Consider the following 20,475-nt stretch of genomic DNA (forward strand, 5'->3'; position numbering starts at 1 on the left):
CCAATGACATTTCTCTAGTTAACCATTTTTGAAATAGAAATAACAATATTTGAATTTGGGTCTGTAAGAAATTTTTTTTCTTACCAGCCATTGGCATATAAACCAAAAATTGTACTTTATGTTGGAAAGTATCTTTATTCGTAGAATAGTACTACTTGATTTCATTTATTTCGACTGACTTTCATGAAAAGTAATTGCCTTTGTTATTGTGATTTATGTTAGACCAAACGGCTGAAGAGACAGGAGCGATTTTCCAGAAATGGTCTGACGTGGCAGAAGATTATCCAATTCTGCACTGAGCATCAGGACAAAGCTAAGCAGCAATCTGCCAGTCAGGAACTGAAGAGCCTCCTTCTGGCAGCCAAACAGATTGGTAATTAACTCCTCAGCCTCTAATCCTTTAAACTTTATTTCAATCTATTTGTCGATGTTTGTGTTTATATGCTGCTTGTCTTGTGCTGTCTATTATACATTACCGGCCACTGAAGTCATGCAGTATACGTATATACTGGTACTTATGACATCGGTGACACCATTTTAAGTGTTCTTATACACTTACAGTATATTATGGTGTCACCAATGTTATAAATAATTATAAGCTTGAAGAAACAAGCTATAAATAGTCCAATTAGAAGGATAGTTCACTCAGGCAAGAATTAATTTGGATTTTACCACCACTTTAAAATCATTTTACTGCATGATGCTGTCAAAGTGATAAAAAAATAATGTTAAATAAAGTGAGTTGAAAGCAGTTTAAAGTCAGTAAAGTTAATCTACGTCATTAAATGTGACTGATTTTAGTAAATGCATTTGTTACTACCATCATCTTTTTTTTATCTTTCTGTCTGTTTGCCTTGTTACTCATCTCTGGTTGGACTGAAGCTACAAAGACTCCAAAACATTCTGGAGTGGATCAGGAGCAAAGAACATTTTATTTTTCTTTTGTTTTGAACATTGCAAATAGGAGTTATTTGATTGTTTTTATCTTTTTCATATGAACTACTTGATGGATTGCCATGAAAATGGGTGGAAGAGTGAGCAGATAAAAAAAGAAGATTCTTCATTTAGTACCGTAAATGGCAAGCAATCAATTTGAGAGAAGTACTGAGATTGAGGGCCAAAAATTTAGTTGGCTTGGAGACTTGGCCCCCTCCCAAACATAGATAAATTTTCAGATGATTATGATATAAATTTCTTTTGTATAGCAGAAACATTAGATAAGGTATCTACTGCATTATGTAATTAATTGGGTGGTTGGACAAGTTGATGAGGTTACCATTTGCTGTGCTCTGCCAAAGAGGGCAGAGTGGATTATTGTGGAGCCATTGGTTGTAGATTATCTGTCTCATATAAGACAGTGAGGACGTGTATTAACAGTTTGAGAAAACATAGCAAAAAACTATTTTTATAAAGCTACAGACGGCTTGGCTGAACCTTACCAGGTAGCCTCGAGGTCTGTTGTGAGAAATGTCATGATCATTGTCTTGTAGTTTGCTTCCTCATAGTTTTTTTCCTCCACATTACTCAGCGTTATTTTTCCTTGTTCTTTCTCTCCAATCAATTATAAAGTCATTTGAGATGAGATGTTCCTTTCCGTTTCATGCCTCAGCGAATAGATTCAAGAGAAGTTTGTCTGACGACTTAGGAGAGGATGAAAACTGTCGTTCTACCACAATCTGAAGGAGCTGGCTTTTTTTTTTTTTTTTGCTGCTGTTAGAGCATTTTAATTGGTTTAAATCTTTTAATCAGTCTGGTGTTTCCTCAGCTTCTCTAATCCTTTTATCTCTCACTCTCTCGCTGTCTCTCTCTGACTTTTCACTGTAATTGGACAATTAGTTTGCGTTACACCACCCCTCCTTCATGCTGGTAAACTATTAATTCTTTGGAATATTATTTAAAAGAGTTTTGAGGAACTTAAACAAGGCACTGAGCTTCACTGCGGTCTGTACATCCCTAAAAAAGAGCTGCTGAAGTTGAAACCATAGCTACTGTTACTTATATACTTGTATACTTATGTATAAGTAAAACATAGGAAAGATTAAAGTACTAATTGCTGCAATCCCGTCATTTTAATGAAGATTAGTGTATTTATCTTCAAGTACAATGGATAATTTCTGTGTTAGTGAAGTAACCTGACCAGAGTTGAGTTGCGTTCACACTGGAGCATTTTTTTTTTCACTTGCAAGAAGTTTTCGTACAGATTTTCCCGTTACTGGAACTGCTGAACACAATGAGAAGAGCAGGTCCTGTTGGATTGGCGCCGCTTGCTAAGGTAGCCTGGATAAGACACATTGTCCTAGCTGATGCTGTACAGCAGGGAGATAGAGAAGGGACTGAAAGAATGAAGAAGAAAGGAAGAATCCTTTCAAACCAGCACTGCTCTCAGTTGTAATCGGAAATGTTTGAGCCTTATTTAAAAGGATGGAAGAACTCCAGACTCAGAAACTAGTGTAATGGGAAAGCAATGTTTTTGTTCCATAACGATGTGGCTGTCTTTTCACTGAGGAAAAGACAGGAGACAGAGCTGGAGGTAGCAGAGATGAAGATGCTGAGGTTCTCTCTGGGAGTGACCAGGAAGGATAGGATCAGGAATGAGTACATCAGAGGGACAGCACATGTTAGAGGTTCTGGAGATAAAGTCAGAGAGGCCAGACTGAGATGGTTTGGACATGTCCAGAGGAGAGATAGTGAATATATTGGTAGAAGGATGCTGAGTTTTGAACTGCCAGGCAGGAGGCCTAGAGGAAGACCAAAGAGGAGGTTTATGGATGTAGTGAAAGAGGACATGAAGGTAGTTGGTGTGAGAGAAGAGGATGCAGAAGACAGGGTTAGATGGAGGACACTGATTGGCTGTGGAGACCCCTGAAGGGAAAAGCCGAAAGGAGAAGACTCATGAATTTTTATTTTTATTTTTAGTAATGAATTTATTCTTCAGGTGTACAGCATCTTCAAATTCTGCTTTACATCGACTTTGGAGGAGCTCTTGGTGCACTGGCTGCAGGCCTGAATCTGGGTGGTGGGGTGCGGTCTTTCCTGGCCTTGCAGGAGCAGTTCCTCACCACTTTACTGTGGATGCCTCAGACGACTGGGAAAACATGCTTGTGTAGTGGTGTGATTTAAGGCATACCTGGTGTCTCTCTGTGTGTGTCCTTACTGTTGAGTTAAACACGACTGTGTTGTGTCTGGTGGTTTACCATCCTCCAAAGTCTGATGAGGACTTCATTCAAGAGTTTACAGACTTCATGGCAGGGGTTACACTGAAAAAGATCAGGGCTTAAGTGTTGGTGATTTTGATTCACATGTTGTGAGTCCAGACCTCTGGTTGGAAATTTTTTAATCTGATCAGCTATTACTATTTCACTCAGCCTGTCATTGGCTCGACATGTGAGAAAGGACACACACCGGACCTTGTGTTGTCATTGATGTCATGTGTGGAAGTCTGTAAAATTTGTGACGTGTATTTCTGATCTTGTGTTTTATTTGCCTTGACTGTCCTTGTCCAAGTGTTCCTACCTGTGCACCATCACAATGTCAATGCTTAGTGCTGCAGTTCTGTCCACACTGGATAACCATGATCACAGTGTTGCGGAACTTGGTGCCCTTTCTCATTGGACTTCCACTGAAATATTGAACTGTGTTGCTTCTTTAAGGTCTAGACACTAAAGCACTATTTGAACCCCGGCTGAATGACCAAACTTGTTCACTCAGACAGGCTGGAAGACAATGGAAAAAGGGTTTCACAATACATAGATATCAGAAAGCAGTTAAAAGTGTAAAATGTGAATTTTTAATCAGTCCTTTTTATAAGCAACCCCCAGAAGCCTTGGGTTCAGTTTAATGGTTTAATTCTCTCATTAATCCACAAGACACAGATCTTGCTGTGCCTTCAAGTTCCCTGTGTGAGCACAGATAAAATCTTTGTTTTTAGGGTTTTATCCACCTATTTGGACCCCTCTGCTCCTCCTTTGACCTCTACTGTCTTTCAGAACTTTGAGACAGTTTAATGTCTTTATTAATATCTGAATCACTGCTCCATTAACAGTACTTTTGTTCATTTATTTAAAGATATTTATAAAACTGTTGGGCAGCAAATTTTAATCCTCGTTAATTCTTCAGCTCTGGTTGTGTTTCAGATACTTTTAATAATGCAGTGGTGCATCCCCATTTAGAAAAGAGAAAAGTGAACCCCTTTATTCTTTCCAATTTCAGAATAATTTCCAGAATTTTTTTAATAAATGTTTTGGACAAAATTGCTTTCATACATTGCTAATCTAATAATTTTTAGGTGATTTTAGCATTTATGAAAAATTTCTGTCTGGTTTTAAGCCCCACCACTAGACTTAAACTGTCCTATTATCAGTTGTTAATGATATTAATACAGACCCTTTCCAAATAATTAGAATATCATGGAGAAGTTGTTTAATTTCCATAATTCAATTCAGAAAGTTAAACTTTCATATATTATAGATTAATGGCCCACAATTTTAACAATTTCAGGTATTTATTTGTTTATTTTTACATAATTTTGGCTTCCAGCTCATAAAACCCACGAAAACAGGATTTCAAAAAATTAGAATACTGTGAAGAAATCATCATTTATTTCTCAGTTTTTGCAGAAAAGAAAAATAGAAAGAAATCAATCAATCAAAATATGGTACTTTCAACATCAATACTTGGTTGGGAATCCCTTTGCCTTAATCACTGCCTTGGTGCCACGTGGCATTGAGCCAATCGACCTGTGGCATTGCATAGTAGTTATGGAAGCCCAGATTTCTTTCATGCTTGCTGTCAGCTCTTCTTTGTTGTTGGGTCTGGTGCCCCTCATTGTCCTCTTGGGAATACCCCGTAGATTGTCAATGGGGTTTAGGTCTGGCGAGTTGGCTGGCCAGTCAAGCACTGTGATTGCATGAGCATCAAACCAGGTTTTGGTGCTTCTGGCAGTATGGGCAGGGGCCAGGTCCTGCTGGAAGATGAAATCTGCATCTCCATACAGATCCTCAGCAGAAGGAATCATGAAGTCCTCCAAAACGTACTGGTAGACTGTTGTGGTGACCTTGGATTTAAGAAAGCAGAGTTTACCAACACCTGCACTGGACATTGCACCCCAAATCATGACTGACTATGGATATTTCACACTGGACCTCAAGCAGCTTGGGTTCTGTTCCTCACCCTTCTTCCTCCAAACCCTTGGACCTTGATTCCCAAATGAAAGAACACTTTACTTTCATTGGAAAAGATGACCTTGGACCACTGGCCAACATTCCATTCCTTCTTCTCCTTGGCCCGGTTGAGCCGCTTCCTACGTTGGTTCTGGTTCAGGAGTGACTTGACCCAAGGAACCCGACAGTTGTAGCCCATCTCCCGGATGCGTCTGAACGTGGTGGTTTTTGAAGCTGTGATTCCTGCCTCAGTCCACTCTTTCTGGATCTCTGCCAGATTCTTGAATCTTCTCTGTTTGAGAATCCATTGAAGCCCACAGTCATCTCTTTTGCTAGTGTATCTTCTCCTGCCACATTTTTCCCTTCCACTAGACTTTCCATTGATACGCTTGGACAGCACTCTGTGAACAACCAGCCTCCTTAGCTATGAACTTTTGAGGTTTGCCCATCCTATGGAGGGTATCAATGATGATCTGCAGTCCTCCCCATATTGAACCAAACTGAGACAATTGAACCAAAGTCAAGCAATTAAATAACACCTGGGGAAACCTGTGCATGTGCTTTGGATTTAGTAGATGATTAGTGTGTGACACTTAGTTTAAAACATTCATCCCCTGATGATTTCTTCACAGTATTCTAATTTTTTGAAATCCTGTTTTCGTGGGTTTTATGAGCAGGAAGCCAAACTATGTAAAAAATAAACATATAAATACCTGATATTGTTTAAATTGTGGGCCGTGAAACTATAATATATAAAAGTTTAACTTTTCTGAATGGAATTATGGAAATTAAACAACTTTTCCACGATATTCTAATTTTTTGGAAAGGGTCTGTAGTTGACTCGGAAAGTTCACATGAAATTCATGTAGGTAGACGTCACCTAGAACTCTCTCCTCGGCTCTATAATGACTGAGTGTGCCGTCAACTAAATAATTAAAGCAAACACAAGTAAACAGCAATTTGCTGAGCAAGACCCTTTTTTTATTTCCATTGTTTATTTCTACTTTTAAAACTTTTCATCTCAGTTCAATTGATATGTCTAACCGCAATTCATTAACTGAGTGCAGGGTAATTAAAACTAACTAGTGCTACATGGACTCACTCCAATGTAGTTTAAGTACACTAATATAAGGACTGTGTCTGTACACCACTAATGAGATGGATAGATAGATAGATACTTTATTAATCCCGGAGGAAATTGCATGAGCAAGTTTGTCTTAGATTTTATTTTCCCACCTTTCTCCTTTCATCACTACATGACACCAACATTATTGTTTGGAGTTGAGTGATAAAACCAGGAGGGGAATTTGCTTCAGGCACCAAAAGACTCAATTATCTTCTGACAGTGATGACACCGAGTACCAAAGTGTAAATATGTTGTGTTTCGTTTTACAGTGGGGACGGATCACGGTCAGGACGCCATTGAAAGTGCTGCCGTTTTTCTTTTTGAGACCTTCCACAATAAAGACCATGTGGGCACAGAGGAGACCCGAGCCATTAAACAAATGTTTGGCCCCTTTCCTTCATCGGGGGCCGAAGCCTCCTGCGACTCTGTGGCTCGGCTGGTGGCGTCAATCGGAGAGTCAAGCGTGGAGGACTTTGTCCAAACCCATACTTCCCATCACAGTCGCCAACACGGCTCTGCTTTCGGGTGCAACATAATCTTCTCACATGATTGCTATTCTCTCGACCCGGTGGAGGATCTACCTCACCCAGAGATCCATGAAGAGAAGGACAGCTTAGACTTCATCAACTTCCTCAACAACCAGGAGAGCGGGAGGAAAAACAACAGTGAGAATGAAATGTCTCGCTCTGGGAGCTCTGGAGACGGAGTCATCCTGAGAAGGGAGGTAGAGAAGTATCTGAATGGGGGCAACATGATTTCATCCAGTCCAGATGAGCTGTGCACCTCCCTGTTTGAGATGTTGGCCTCCCACAAGAGTAACGACGAGCTGCAGAATGAGGTTAGTGTCACTGAAAAGAACAGAGTTTGTTTTAGACTTTAGTCAATCAACATCAAACACCTGCATTTACCTGCTAAGCTAAAGAGATTCCCCCTGAGTGAGGCTGCAGTGGCCTACACGACCTACAGGATGGACCAACATCTTTAGCTTCTCCGCTGCTGGGTCCACTGGTGACATTCTGTGAAACCAGACGGGAGGTTTCGCGTCACATCTAGCTGATCTGACTCTTGTTCCCTCCAGAAGAACAAATCTGATTACTTTGAATCTGATTATGGATCAGCTACACACGTTTGAAAGGGATTGGGTGACTCTCCTCCTTGTGTGTAACCATTTAGTTACCCTCTGTAGTGAGTCACTATATAGTAAATGAGATGTTTCTGTGAAAAAAAAGTATTTTAAATGATAAAGGAAACTATATAATGAGCTAATGCCTACATTTTAACATAAAAAACCCCCAAATGGTCCAGCCATAAATAGATTGAAATTATTGTGATATTAATTTGAAGTCATAAACTTCTAATCAGGATGTTTGACAGATTATTAGGATTCCTCTTTATGAGGTTAAGAACAACCTAGTACAGAAAAGCCTGGGTTTCCGACCACAATTCGTTCCTGAAGGCTGTTTGAACACCGATTTGTTCGAATTCCAAATACATATTTCCCATTACAAATAATGTAAATGGTCTTAATCCATTCCAAGACGCTAGGAAACTACATTTTTTCAACATATGTTATTTCATAATGTCATTTATATATCAAATTGTATAGTAATGAAACATATCAAAGAAATGTAAAAGAAAGAAGCAAACACGAGAAAGAAAGAAAGAAAAAAAAACACTGACGCAATCAGGTTAGTCTAAGGTATGAGTTACCGTCGTCTTTTGGACAGAAGTTTGCGGTACCGTAACTCGTAACATAGGTAATGGAACGCAAATTAAAAGTGAAAAATTATTGAATACAGTAAACTAAAATAAAAAGCACATTACCGTCACGTTTTTTCTTGCCTTTTCTCACGCTTGGCGGTGAGAAAAAGGCGTTCTTTTCATGTTCGACTTCCAAACTTTGTTCGACTTCTTAGACAAGAAAATTTCAAATTTTTTGGTCGAATTCCGATTTCATCGATGTCTAAAACGTTAGAAAACCAAGGTTTGCTTGTATTCTGTAAAAATCAAGATATGACCTCAGATTTACAGGAAATTAACCACATTGTAGTTTTGGCAGTGGCAAATTGTCATAAATCAAACATTTACATGTGGCTTCAGTGGTTTGACCTTATGCTTTTTCACTCTGCACCACACAGGTAAATCAATTTATCCCTCTATATTTTTATTATTATTGTTATCAGATTTATGGTTTGAGAAATCCTCCAGTATTTGCCCTCCGTCTCCTCCATTGTTTTCCTCTGTAGCCTCAGACAAGTTGACAGTTTATCACGTTACCAACATTCATGTCTAGGGGCCAACTCAGAGTCACTGATTAACTTGTATTGCATGTTTTTTTGTGGTGGGTGAAGGCTGCAGATCCTGGAAAAACCCATGCTGACATGGGAAGAACAAACTCCATACACACGACTCTCAGGCCGGTTTGAACCCAGAACCTTCTGGCTATGAGGCAGCGGTGCTGGCCACCACTGTGCTGCCGCCCTTTTACCATCCAGTTATAAAATATTTACACCCAAAGAGCACACCACGGAGCGTCTGACCTCATTTGCTGCTGACAGCTCTGGGTTTTAGTCATTCACACATCAGAGCATGGCCTTTCAGTTAGCATATTAAGCTAATATGCTAACTGATTCTCTGGGGTTACTAGGTTTACAGATAAAATCATGGTTAAAGCTAATAGTTGGCATTGCTGACACACGATAAACAAGATGTGTCGAACTAAACTGAAATATTTTAGAAACCATTATCTCCCATTTGAAACTAGAGATGTAAGAAAACTAACTGGATGAACTCTGCTAACTAGAAAACAACTGAGGAAAAGATAATATTTTTCCACCCAACTCAGAAGTACATACAGCTACAGCTCTAAAAGTAGTGTCTGAACATATTTTCGATGAAAGAAATTGTCAATTATAAATGAGAACTACAAAATGTTTTATGCCGTCATTTCTGTCTATAATTGACATAATATAAGTGTAACATTTAAGTAATGTGACAAGAGTACACAGTCAAAAAGCATATGTGGATGAAATTCTGCTGAAAAATGATGTACAGAGTATCTTTCATCTTTATCTAAAGACACTTGTCTGCATTTGTGATTTGATGTTAAAAATATCTCCATTCTTTCTTTTCAAACAAACAAAAAAAGACGTTCATATCACGACTAGCGGATGAGAAAAGAGGACAGAAGCGTTCACACCTGAGCTGTAGGTTGTCAGATATTATGAAACAGCTAGTGATTTAAAGAAAGAAAAAAAAAGTGAATTGTAGTGCGATCTTCAAGACACTCGGTCAACTCCGAGGACAGAATTCAGGAAGAAATGTCTCTGAGCCGGTGAACGCAGCGACACAGCTCCAATAAAACAGATTCACAGCGACCAGTGTGGAAATAGAGCAGACATGAAAGAGAATAACCCCACCAGAGACGACAGCTGACCTCACATCAAAGTGTGTGTGTGTTGTTTCACTTCCTGCTGCGATGGCTGTCCCCTCCCCACGGGAGGACAGACTGAAAGGGCGTTCCATACCTCCATCCCAAAAGCCACCCTGAAAGGAAGGCAGAAAAAGCACGACGGCTTTGTTCTACCTGTTCATTTTCCAATTAATGAAACCTAGCCTTCAGATTTTTTCAGCCTCTGTCTCACACCCCCATCACCACTACGCTTTTAATTGTGTTCTGCTGCCGCTCTGCACAACAGTTCTTGTTGTTGTTTTTCTGTCACTCGCTAAATGCCAGGTGGCCATGTTTAGGAGGCTAAGCGACAGAGCATATTCTATTCCGGGCAGATTGTAATTGCCAGGTGCTCAGAATTGGCAGCAACAGCCTGCTTGGGGGTGTTGGTAATCCATAAGATGTGTATGCATGTTTTGGTTGTGTGTGTGGGTGCTATGTTTCCTGCTTTTTGCTGTTGACTGTATTTTGTACTTGTATTTATTGATTTTTTCCCCCCCACTCCAGTTGTTTGAGCTTCTGGGCCCAGAGGGGCTAGAGATGATATCCACTCTCCTTCAGCAGCGGGCAGCCATCGTCGACGCCCTGCTTACCGTCGTACCTGAGAGGACTCCTTATCCATCAGGTGAGACGGCTTTGATGCAACCGGGATTGTGCTCCATTAAGAGAGTTGGATCAAATAAGCCAGGCTTACTCCAGTTAACCTGATTTATTTTCTATTGATTCGCTCAAGTCAGTGCAACGTAGCTCAGATCAGACCTCTGATTGGTCAGAGAGAATCATCTCTGTGTCGTCTGACATAAATTTCATTTTGCGTGGTGTAATTATGGTCCACTGAGTCAGATGTGGAGCAATAATTAACCCGTGGGAACCGTTTGGGCCCAAAGGTGACATTTTTCTGGCTTTTATGTGTCTCCCTCCCAATAAATCAGTCAGTTAAAAGGATAAATATATTACATTTTACCAGTAATTTTCATTCATCTTTATTTTCCAAATTCCTTAATGCATGTCATTAGAAGCGTATTGAATAGCACATTTTCACTGTGTACACACAATACCTGAATAGGTGAAAAATGGTCCAATTTACTCCCATTATAACCACGTATTTTTCATATACTATAATCATATATATATATATATATATATATATAGAGAGAGAGAGAGAGAGAGAGATATTTAGATATTATGTATACGACATACTGTATATTACTATTTGTATATGACATACAGTGGGTACGGAAAGTCTTCAGACCCTTTTAAATTTCTCAGTCTTTGTTTCATTGCAGCCATTTGCTAAAATCAAAAAAGTTCATTTTATTTGTCGTTAATGTACACTCAGCCCCCCATCCTGACAGAAAAAAACAGAAATGTAGAAATTTTTGCAAATTTATTAAAAAAGAAAAACTGAAATATCACATGGTCATAGTATTGAGTAGAAGCACCCTTTTGATCCAGTACAGCCTTGCATCTTCTTGGGGGTGATGCAACAAGTTTTTCACACCTGGATTTGGGGATCCTCTGCCATTCTTCCCTGCAGATCCTCTCCAGTTCCATCAGGTTGGATGGTGAATGTTGGTGGACAGCCGTTTTCAGGTCTCTCCAGAGATGCTCAATTGGGTTTAGGTCAGGGCTCTGGCTGGGCCAGTCAAGAATGGTCACAGAGTTGTTCCGAAGCCACTCCTTTGTTATTTTAGCTGTGTACCTCGGGTCATTGTCTTGTTGGAAGGTGACCCTCCGGCCCAGTCTGAGGTCCTGAGCACTCTGGAAGAGGTTTTCTTCCAGGATATCTCTGTACTTGGCTGCATTCATCTTTCCTTCAATTGCAACCAGTTGTCCTGTACCTGCAGCTGAAAAACACCCCCATAGCATGATGCTGCCACCACCATGTTTCACCGTTGGGATTGTATTGGGCAGGTGATGAGCAGTGCCTGGTTTTCTCCACACATACCGCTTAGAATTAATGCCAAAAAGTTCAATCTTTGTCTCATGAGACCAGAGAATCTTGTTTATCTGAATACTTATGACCATGCGATATTTCAGTTTTTCTTTTTTAATAAATTTGCAAAAATTTCTACATTTCTGTTTTTTTCTGTCAAGATGAGGTGCAGAATGTACATTAATGAGAAATAAAATGAACTGTTTTGATTTTAGCAAATGGCTGCAATGAAACAAAGAGCGAGAAATTTAAAGGGGTCTGAATACTTTCTGTACCCACTGTATATTATTATATAGAATAATACTGACATGTTATAATGAAACACTGTCCCCACAATGACCTCACAATCACCCCACAACCCAGACACAGACAGTGGGTCTAGAAGTTTTTCCATTCATCTAATAGTTGTAATATCTTTACCAGAATATTAAACTGTGCACAAACTTTTGGAAATATTCCATATTTTGTGTTTTTCCCATTTGAAGGAAAACACAATGGCAAATTCCATATAAACATATATTACAATAAAAAATGTATAATAAACTTTAAATCTGTGGATAGGTCGGAAGTAATGGAAAAGATCTGATGTATTCAAAGAAAAAATTTTTTGAATTATTTTTACACTTTTATGAGATGGCCCTTTTGTGCCCCGATAAGGAAATGTGTGTAGCCATTTTAATAGGTCCCTGAGGGTTAAGAATGTCTTCAAAATATTATATTGTTGGTTTCTGTTTGTCATCCCCTACATTGTTGGTGTTTCAGAAAAAATCAGAACTTTTATTAAAAACAATATTACCAAAAATTTCAAACCGGAACACATTTAGATAAAAGCTGGTGCATCTTTGTTGGATTTTTTTTCACAAAGGCATTCTGTAAGATGAACCCTTGGCCACAGGGGGGGCAAAAAATGTCTTAAATAAATCAGGACATTAAAAATATCACAGCTACCCTGAAATGTCAGGTGAGGGGAACACAGGCTATTAAGGACAAGTTAGCATGATTAAATGTTAATAATTACAGATTAAGAATAAATTAATTATTTGCTTTGCACTTATATTTAATATTTTAATATTAAAAAAAGTATAACATCACAAACTTAGAGTACACATGTACTCTTAGAGTACACATGTACACAATCAGATGTACACATGTACACAATCAGATGTACACATGTACACAATCAGATTATTATGGGAACAATCAGGAGTCATTGTCGTCGCCTCCCAGTGATTATTGGATAAACAGATTTAATGCAATATTGTCATGAATCAGTGTGGTAAAAAGTTTGGGAAAATGCATCACGTTTCAAGGGCTGGGTGTAAGAATAGAGGATGAAGAGAAACCTTAGGAGTAGTTATAATCATTACTTTATTATTGTTTCAATGTATTAATGATTAGACCAATATAGGTAGATATTTTACAACTATAACATAAATAAACAACAATACCAATACAGACATTGTAAAGTTTGACGGCCCAGATTAGTGGTGGCTCATCATAGCACCAAAGGGGCTGTGCTTATGTCAGAAGAAAAATGAAGAGGAAACAAAGAGCTTTAAAAATACATAGCGATAAAATTTTAATATACTTAACATAGTGGACTGAAAAATTTAATAAGAACAGAAGTTATTTGCAGTGTGTTAATGAGACCAGAAGATTTTAACACCAGGAAATGTGGACGTCTGTTCAGGTGTTATAATAATGTACAGAATGATATCTTAATGTATGACATACAAGTCAAACATGTTAGCTACTAGTGGGGAAAGAATCTCATTCCTAAGGCAGAGGTGAACACACTGATGATGGCGCCGACGATTTTATTCACTTAGAGAACACATTTTATGATTGACATCTAAATGGATGTTTTCTGGGATGTTTTTCTCACTCAGTCCTACATTCTCCTCTGTTGGAGTGGAATTCTTTCTTAAAGGACAGAAGAAAGTGAAGTCTGTCCAGTATAGTTAGAGTTACAAAAGAAGTGCATGTAGCTAGGTTGTGATTGTGAATTGCTGGTGTAGAAACACTATCACATAAATCCAGGAGAGGTGTACCCTTTCTGGGTGAAATGGCCCTCATGTAAACATCCCCCAAGAGGCAATATGTTTTTGAAGAACACAGACTGCTGACTGCACAGGCTGGTAGATGGAACCATTGACCACATTCTGAACTGTAGCCCCCACCACAGCAGAAAATGTCTGGAGATTGTCTTTGTCTTTTTTGAATAATCCACAACTCTGGTTTGGGCAAGATGAAGCATTTCTCCACAGCTAGACGAAACTCATGATGGAGATGAGTACCCTATAGCTCCTCTAACACTTAACTGTGCTTCTATGACTACAGTATTTTCCGCACTATAAGGCGCGCCTAAATGCGCGCCTTATAGTGAGTGAATTCAGAGTGAATTCCAGTCCTCCTTCTGAACTTCTCCAACCACCCACGCGACGCCTTAAACTCCTTAAACTTCCTCTTGTTTTAATAACGTGGTGATTGTAGATGCATTACGGCCATATTCTTTGGTGAGATCAACCAAACGCATCCCTTTATCATGCTTTTCTATGATCTCTTGCTTTATTTGTACAGACAAAAAAAACTCTTTTCTTCTTCTTTTCTTTTCCTCTTTTCTCCGTCACTTTCTTGGGGTCCATAGTGAATACTCTAAAAGTTAATATATTTACGTAAAACTATCAGAACACCTCATGGGTCGAGGACCGAATGACGAGGACACTGCATAGACACCTATCTAGCGCCACACAGAGGTCCCTCTTAGCCAATGGGATGCCAGGATGCTAGGTAATAGCCAATGGCAGAGCAGCTATGAGAATGGTGCGTTCAGGAACCTGTGGGAGCTGCGAGTATCAGCCCATACTGTAGTTTTACCTTTTGTAACTCTAAATGTCTTTCATAACTAGAGGCAATATTTTCCTGTTGAGGCATTTCGTAACTTGAAAATTTCGTATGAAGAGACGTTTGTAAGTAGAGGAACCACTGTATATGAAAAAGTTTTAAAATAGGCCATTCTTTGAAGGTGCGCCTTATAGTGTGGGAAAATACTGTATTTGTTGTCCCTGAATCAGAGTCGCTGTAAATCAACTCATTGTATGTCCTCTATCTTTCTTGGGGGGGTCATGTAGTAGCGTGGGTCACGTTGGGGCTCCATTTGGTTCCTTTATCTCGAGCTGTAGCTGCAGCAGTGACGCGAAGTGAGGTTTGTGGCTGGAGAGGCAGTGTCAACCAGTGTGTGTCGACACAAACCTGAAATTATAAATGTATTGGAAAGAACCAAAATCTAATTTGGCGATGCTCCTCAATGAGCGCTGCTCCACGATTGCTTGTGGTGAAGGAGAATCGTGGGGATTTGGAAGCCGTCGCTGGAGGAGAGAGATAATGAGAAGAGATGCTACTAGGGAGGCAGAGGTTTAAAAAAGGCAAATGGTTTAGACAGTGAAATTAGTGCATGGAGGGTGATGGAGTCAAAGGGGTTGGAAGGAGAGGAGGGGGGGGCGAGAGCGACAGCAAAATGGGAGCTGTTAGAATGAGAGGACGGCTGTGCAGCAGGTGGAACCACTAGACAAGATAAAGAAAAAAAATCATTCAGTCAATCAGCGCATGCGGCGGTTTAATCATTAGATCTCATCTGATGTCAAGAGCAATTCTGCCTTTTATTGAGCTGTTGTGCCTCAAACAGGGAGCCTGCACTGGGGAACATTTCACCATGCGCCGCCACACGCACCTGCATGTGACTCCACAGATAGACACAGCAGATACCTGCTGAAATATAACAGTTGACCTTGTATATTCTCATTGAGAAGAAACTGTTGAATTGACAAACGCTCCTCATTCGAGAGGTTTCTTCATTTCTGACTGACTGGTAGAGAATCCAGAGAGTTACACTCCTGTTGGAGCAGAAAACAGAGAACCAAAACAATGAGTTTGTGGTGCAGACGATGGTTTTACTGTGTTTGATGGGCTGTGTTACGCAGTTGACCTCAAACCTGTACAGAAATTGTGGGATGTTGTCCAGATGAAGCTGACTTTCCAGACTTCACAATAAAGAGCAGCTATTAAAGCAATCTGAGCTTCCAGAACAGCTCCAGAGCGCCACAGACTCATCGCCTCCACGCCGTTACCGCAGTGAGACAGTGATTCATGCTGAAGGAGGCCAGGCAAACTTTTCTGTTTTGTTTTTGACTGATCTAATACATTTTTTCATATTTTGAGGTACCAGAAAAAGTCGTCAAAATTAAAACAAAAAGGCTTTAAATTTTAATTAAAAGTGATAAATCTCATGTCAGAAATCTGTTGAAATTATGAGAGAAAAAAAAAGAATTTTGTCATATTTTCTGATGATCAAATTTTTTGTAATGCACATTAATGTATATGTGTTTATAAAGTATGTATGCATACATCTATGTATACACATGCATATACTGTATGTATATATACATGTGTGTACATGTAGGCATGTACTTTTTATTTTTATTTTTTTTTTGAAATTTTTATAAAGATTGATCTTCATTTTGCATTACCATGGTGATGGCAGTGATGCCATTAGGTGGTAGGTTGGGGCACTAGACGTGGACTGGATGTCACACCGTTCCTTCGCTGCGAGTAAAGACACATTTTTCCACCTTTCCAACAAAAAGAGAGGTTTTATTGTTTTTTCTTTTTGATTTTTGGTTTTCCTGTCAGCCTTTGTCACGATGGTCTTCCATGCAGTCAGTGGGCGTTGAGATTAGTAAGAGGGCTTTCATTAACTATGAAACAGTAACTGTGGGTGTTAGCTAGAGCTCATACACGTTTATAATGAATCTGCCTGGATGGTGGTTTATATCAGATGTATGCTTGCTTTCTCTTTGAATTCATCCACTGCATTTCTGTGATTGTTTTTCACCCAGATATCGCCCGAAAAGTTACTGGTGACATAACCAAGCCCACCTTTGGGTGCCAGGTGACCATTTATTCAGAGCAGGAAAAGCAGGTGATGAAGATGTACCGCAGAGAGGAGAAGAGAGAGCGAAAGAGAGTCAAAGGAGCTGATGACGGTGACTCCTCAGATGCTTTGATGACCTTTGACCCCAGGGAGATGAGAGCTCAACGGTAAATCATTCACACAACGTTCTGTCTGTTATCTTTCTCCCGACTCCTTTAGTCCTGACTACAGGAGACTGATTTATAAAATGTCTTTTTGAGAAATTTAAAAAAAAAAATTGATGTGTTTCGTGAAAAGCTGAGTGTTTTCACACCCGTCTAACAAGGTGAAGGAACATGTGAGCAGAGCGATGAGCCACTTTAGGAAGGAGCATAATGCGTCACATCTGCGCCTCATCAAGTGCACCATTCATTCATTCATTCATTCATTCATTCTACAGAACAAATACAGGCATTATCATTTCCATCAATATGTTTTCTTTAGATAGCGGTTCATACAGGATTCAAGTGGTTCCACATGTGATATATTATATTGACAGAGGATGCTGGCACTGACTTATTCTCTTCTTGCCATCTTTATTCCCGTCAATCACAGGTACTTTGCGTTAGCTTCTCATGTTTTCTATCTTCCATGTTTTTTCTGGACTTTAGGGAGCTGGCCCTGCTGACTGCACGCCATGAACCCATCTTGTGCAGAGAAGCAGCATATGAACGCGTTCGCTATCCCAACGTCTACGACAGCTTTGCAGAGGCCACAAAGTTGCCCGCATTTGTGGGAGGAGCCAGGGTGAGATTTCCTCGTGAATTTGCTATTTTTTCAGTTTGCGTACATCGGTCAAAAGGTTCTTACTGGTTTTCTCTCCGTGCTGTTACGTAACTCACAGTGGGGTGTAGGACACTATTGTTTTTCGCTTTAGTCAAGTAAAGCCCAACATCACAGTTTAGTCTAACACTGCAGTAACAGACTCATTTTTTATTAGTTTGGAATCATTTTAGCAATTTCTTATACATGTTGACAGCTCAGAAAGGACTAATACACTCTCAAATACACAATATATCAAACATGTTGTCATTGTCACAGCCTATCATCGTTTTTATACAGTTTTAAAATTGTTTCAAGTTAAGTTTTAAATTTTATTTTTGTCCGAATGAATGTGACCTTGGTATTGATTTGTATCTGATAAACTACTATTAAAAAGGCTATACATTGTTATTCTGTTTTCTATAGTGTGTGTGTATAATGTAAACATGAAAGAATATGATTTGTAAAAACAGTGAAACCCTATACTTACTTGAACGTGACCCACGGCACAGACAGCATTCAGATGCTCACAGTAAGAGTTTGTTTTGAGTTTGAAGACAGTATTCTCCAGAAAAGTTCTGTGGTCAAACCAGCATCCGTGTTGGTATGTGGGCTTGTTTTCACGTGTCATGGGTAAACAGAACACTAGTGAAAGACCCATTAATGCTGAATCATATATTCAAGTTTTGGAGCAACACATGCTGCACATGTCCCAACAGCATGGCTCCACAGTCAGAGTCCTGTTATGAAACTGACCTGCCTGTAGTTCAAATTCTCTTCTTACTGAATGTTTTGTTGTTTGGGAGTTAGTTAAGTAGTTCATCTGTATGCTAACTATATTCAATTATAAAAAATGAAATGAAGGCATTTGCCATCTAATTGAAAAATTCAATCAAGTTCAACTAATGAAATTAATGAAAGGAATGAGAGTACTAACAACACATCCCATCTACTAATAAATCATGTCAAAGTAATGAAAACTCCAAATGAGACAGAATAAACCTTTTTTTTTTCTCTCGTTTTTTGTTAGAGTGCATGAAATATCCTCGGATTATAAAGTAAAAATGTGGAGGTATAACTGATTTCTGATTGTTCCGTATGTTTTGTAACTTTTAACAGCTGTCTTGGTTTCAATGCTTTGAAATCCAGGCATACTTTCTAGTATTTGAATGAATTTCATATCTGTATTGTGTTGTGTTGTTTCATGACATTCAGATGCTGCTACCCGAGGGGATCCGCAGAGACAACTGTAAGATGTATGAAGAGGTGGAGATCCCCCCCAATGACCCCATGCCCATTGGCTTTGAAGAGAAGCCTGTCTATATCTCTGAACTAGATGAGGTACGAGCCATTGTGTCACCATCTTTGTTTGTCTGTTTGTTTGTTTGTATACATGCGTTTCATGTCTGCGTTGAGCAGATGTTTCATTCTAACTATGACCGTGTGCAAACAGTGTAATCTTAAATGCCAACCACTGCCATCGTCTTCCTGCCCGGGGGGTTTGTGTCATCATGACACGATTGTAACGTACATTTATCCATGAACTCTACTTGCTGCAGCAAGAAGAAGTATCTAAAAAGGTAGAGGTAAAAAAAACAACAACAAAAAAAAGGTCAGCCTGATAAAAATGTAACCTAGAAGTTTCCAGGCAACCGTTGTTACCTCAAACTTAAAAACAACCTGTTAACTATTGAGAGGCGATGTGTCTGACATTTCATGGCGTTAATGAGACTCATGTTCACATTCATGAGAGGTGAACAAAGTGTGCTTCTCTCTTAATGTTGACTATATTTCCCTCCAATGGAAACTCCTAGAAAGTGACAGATAATAAAGCCCATGGAGAACAGGTACCAGACTTGTTTTTGTTTAAGAAATCATGTTGCATGGCATTTTCAAGGAGGACAGGTACTGACGGTAGAGAAGCCAACTCATTTCATCTGACCAATATCAGGTTCTTGTGCAAATTATACCCCCTGGAACTGAAGTAGTGCATCGAACTCAAGCCTCCAACAAGTTTTAGAAGATATGTATAAGTTATGCAAGATGATCTGAAATCCAAGGGAAAGGCAATGTACCAACCACAAAGGCCAAGCTCAGGGAATTGAGTGAAGGTCATGAAGACCATTCTTCCCTGGATGACATTGTAGCCACCGTTGGGCTGTTCGGAGATTTGACAAGCAGGCTTTCAGTCTCCTGTGGTCCTTGGGAAGAAGTTTTGGTCCCAGGTCTCTCAGGTCAGATCTCAAGTGTCAAATACAATTGTAGTCAAGAGGATCTTCAAGGGTTTAACTCTTGATAATGTAATAAACTGACACATGCAACATGGGTCAATTGGCAACTTCAAAATTGTCCATAGGTGTGAGTGTGAGCCTCAGTGGTTGTCTGTCTTTCGTGTCGGCCTGCTATAAGCTGGCGTGTCATTCGGAGTGTACTCCGCCTCTCCTTGTAGTTTGCAGACAAGAAGATTACAGTCTTCATCTAGATTGGCTTTTCCTTTCTTCCTGCTGTGTTTGTGTTGATGTCTGTTTGAAAATTGGTAAATCCTACTTCCTGGACTCGTTTGTGTTGTATATAATCTCTGGAGAAAACCCGAAAGTATCTCGAGCATATGGCCTGCCTGGTCTTTTATTCTAATGCCACTGCAGTAACATATGAATGACATTTTGAGAAAGTCATCATCAAACCAGCACCAAAGGAACTTTTTTGTGTTTTTGCCAGTTTGCCATTACAGACTTCCTGTTTTTGCTCGTCATACAGTGACTTTTGACATGGAACATCTTCTGCTGAGTGATGTCGATTAGCCTTACTAAAACAGTGACTCTGTTCATTAGCTTAAGCCTGAGCTACTCTGGAACAAAGTGTCCCACTAGTCTGAAGCATGCTTACACAATGCCTAATAAGTCTTTAGGTGCCGTTATTAAGGTTTGAAAGGCTGCCAGAGAAGTCTGACACCCCCCCTTCTTTCATTTACACCGAGTGCTGATTGTCATTTATTGGAGGCTGTAATGGCAAACAGGGCTGTGGGAGCCTCTGTCTGCCTTTAATAGCTGCATGAAACCTGGGGAATTTATG

At 39.5% G+C, this 20,475-nt stretch overlaps 1 protein-coding gene across 3 annotated transcripts in view; it reads left to right on the forward strand.

Annotated features, from left to right (window-relative positions):
• The window catches only part of ascc3 (activating signal cointegrator 1 complex subunit 3), a 90,558-nt gene that overhangs the window by 3,691 nt on the left and 66,392 nt on the right, over positions 1–20,475 (forward strand). For all 3 annotated transcript variants that reach the window (XM_068332877.1, XM_068332878.1, XM_068332876.1), the window contains exons 3-8: positions 223–373; positions 6,555–7,123; positions 10,244–10,361; positions 16,568–16,769; positions 17,253–17,388; positions 18,619–18,744. In XM_068332877.1, the coding sequence (XP_068188978.1) occupies positions 223–373; positions 6,555–7,123; positions 10,244–10,361; positions 16,568–16,769; positions 17,253–17,388; positions 18,619–18,744 (1,302 nt within the window). The remainder of the gene's footprint in view (positions 1–222; positions 374–6,554; positions 7,124–10,243; positions 10,362–16,567; positions 16,770–17,252; positions 17,389–18,618; positions 18,745–20,475) is intronic.

Source organism: Antennarius striatus, chromosome 14, assembly GCF_040054535.1.
Source record: "Antennarius striatus isolate MH-2024 chromosome 14, ASM4005453v1, whole genome shotgun sequence".
Lineage (NCBI taxonomy): Eukaryota > Metazoa > Chordata > Actinopteri > Lophiiformes > Antennariidae > Antennarius > Antennarius striatus.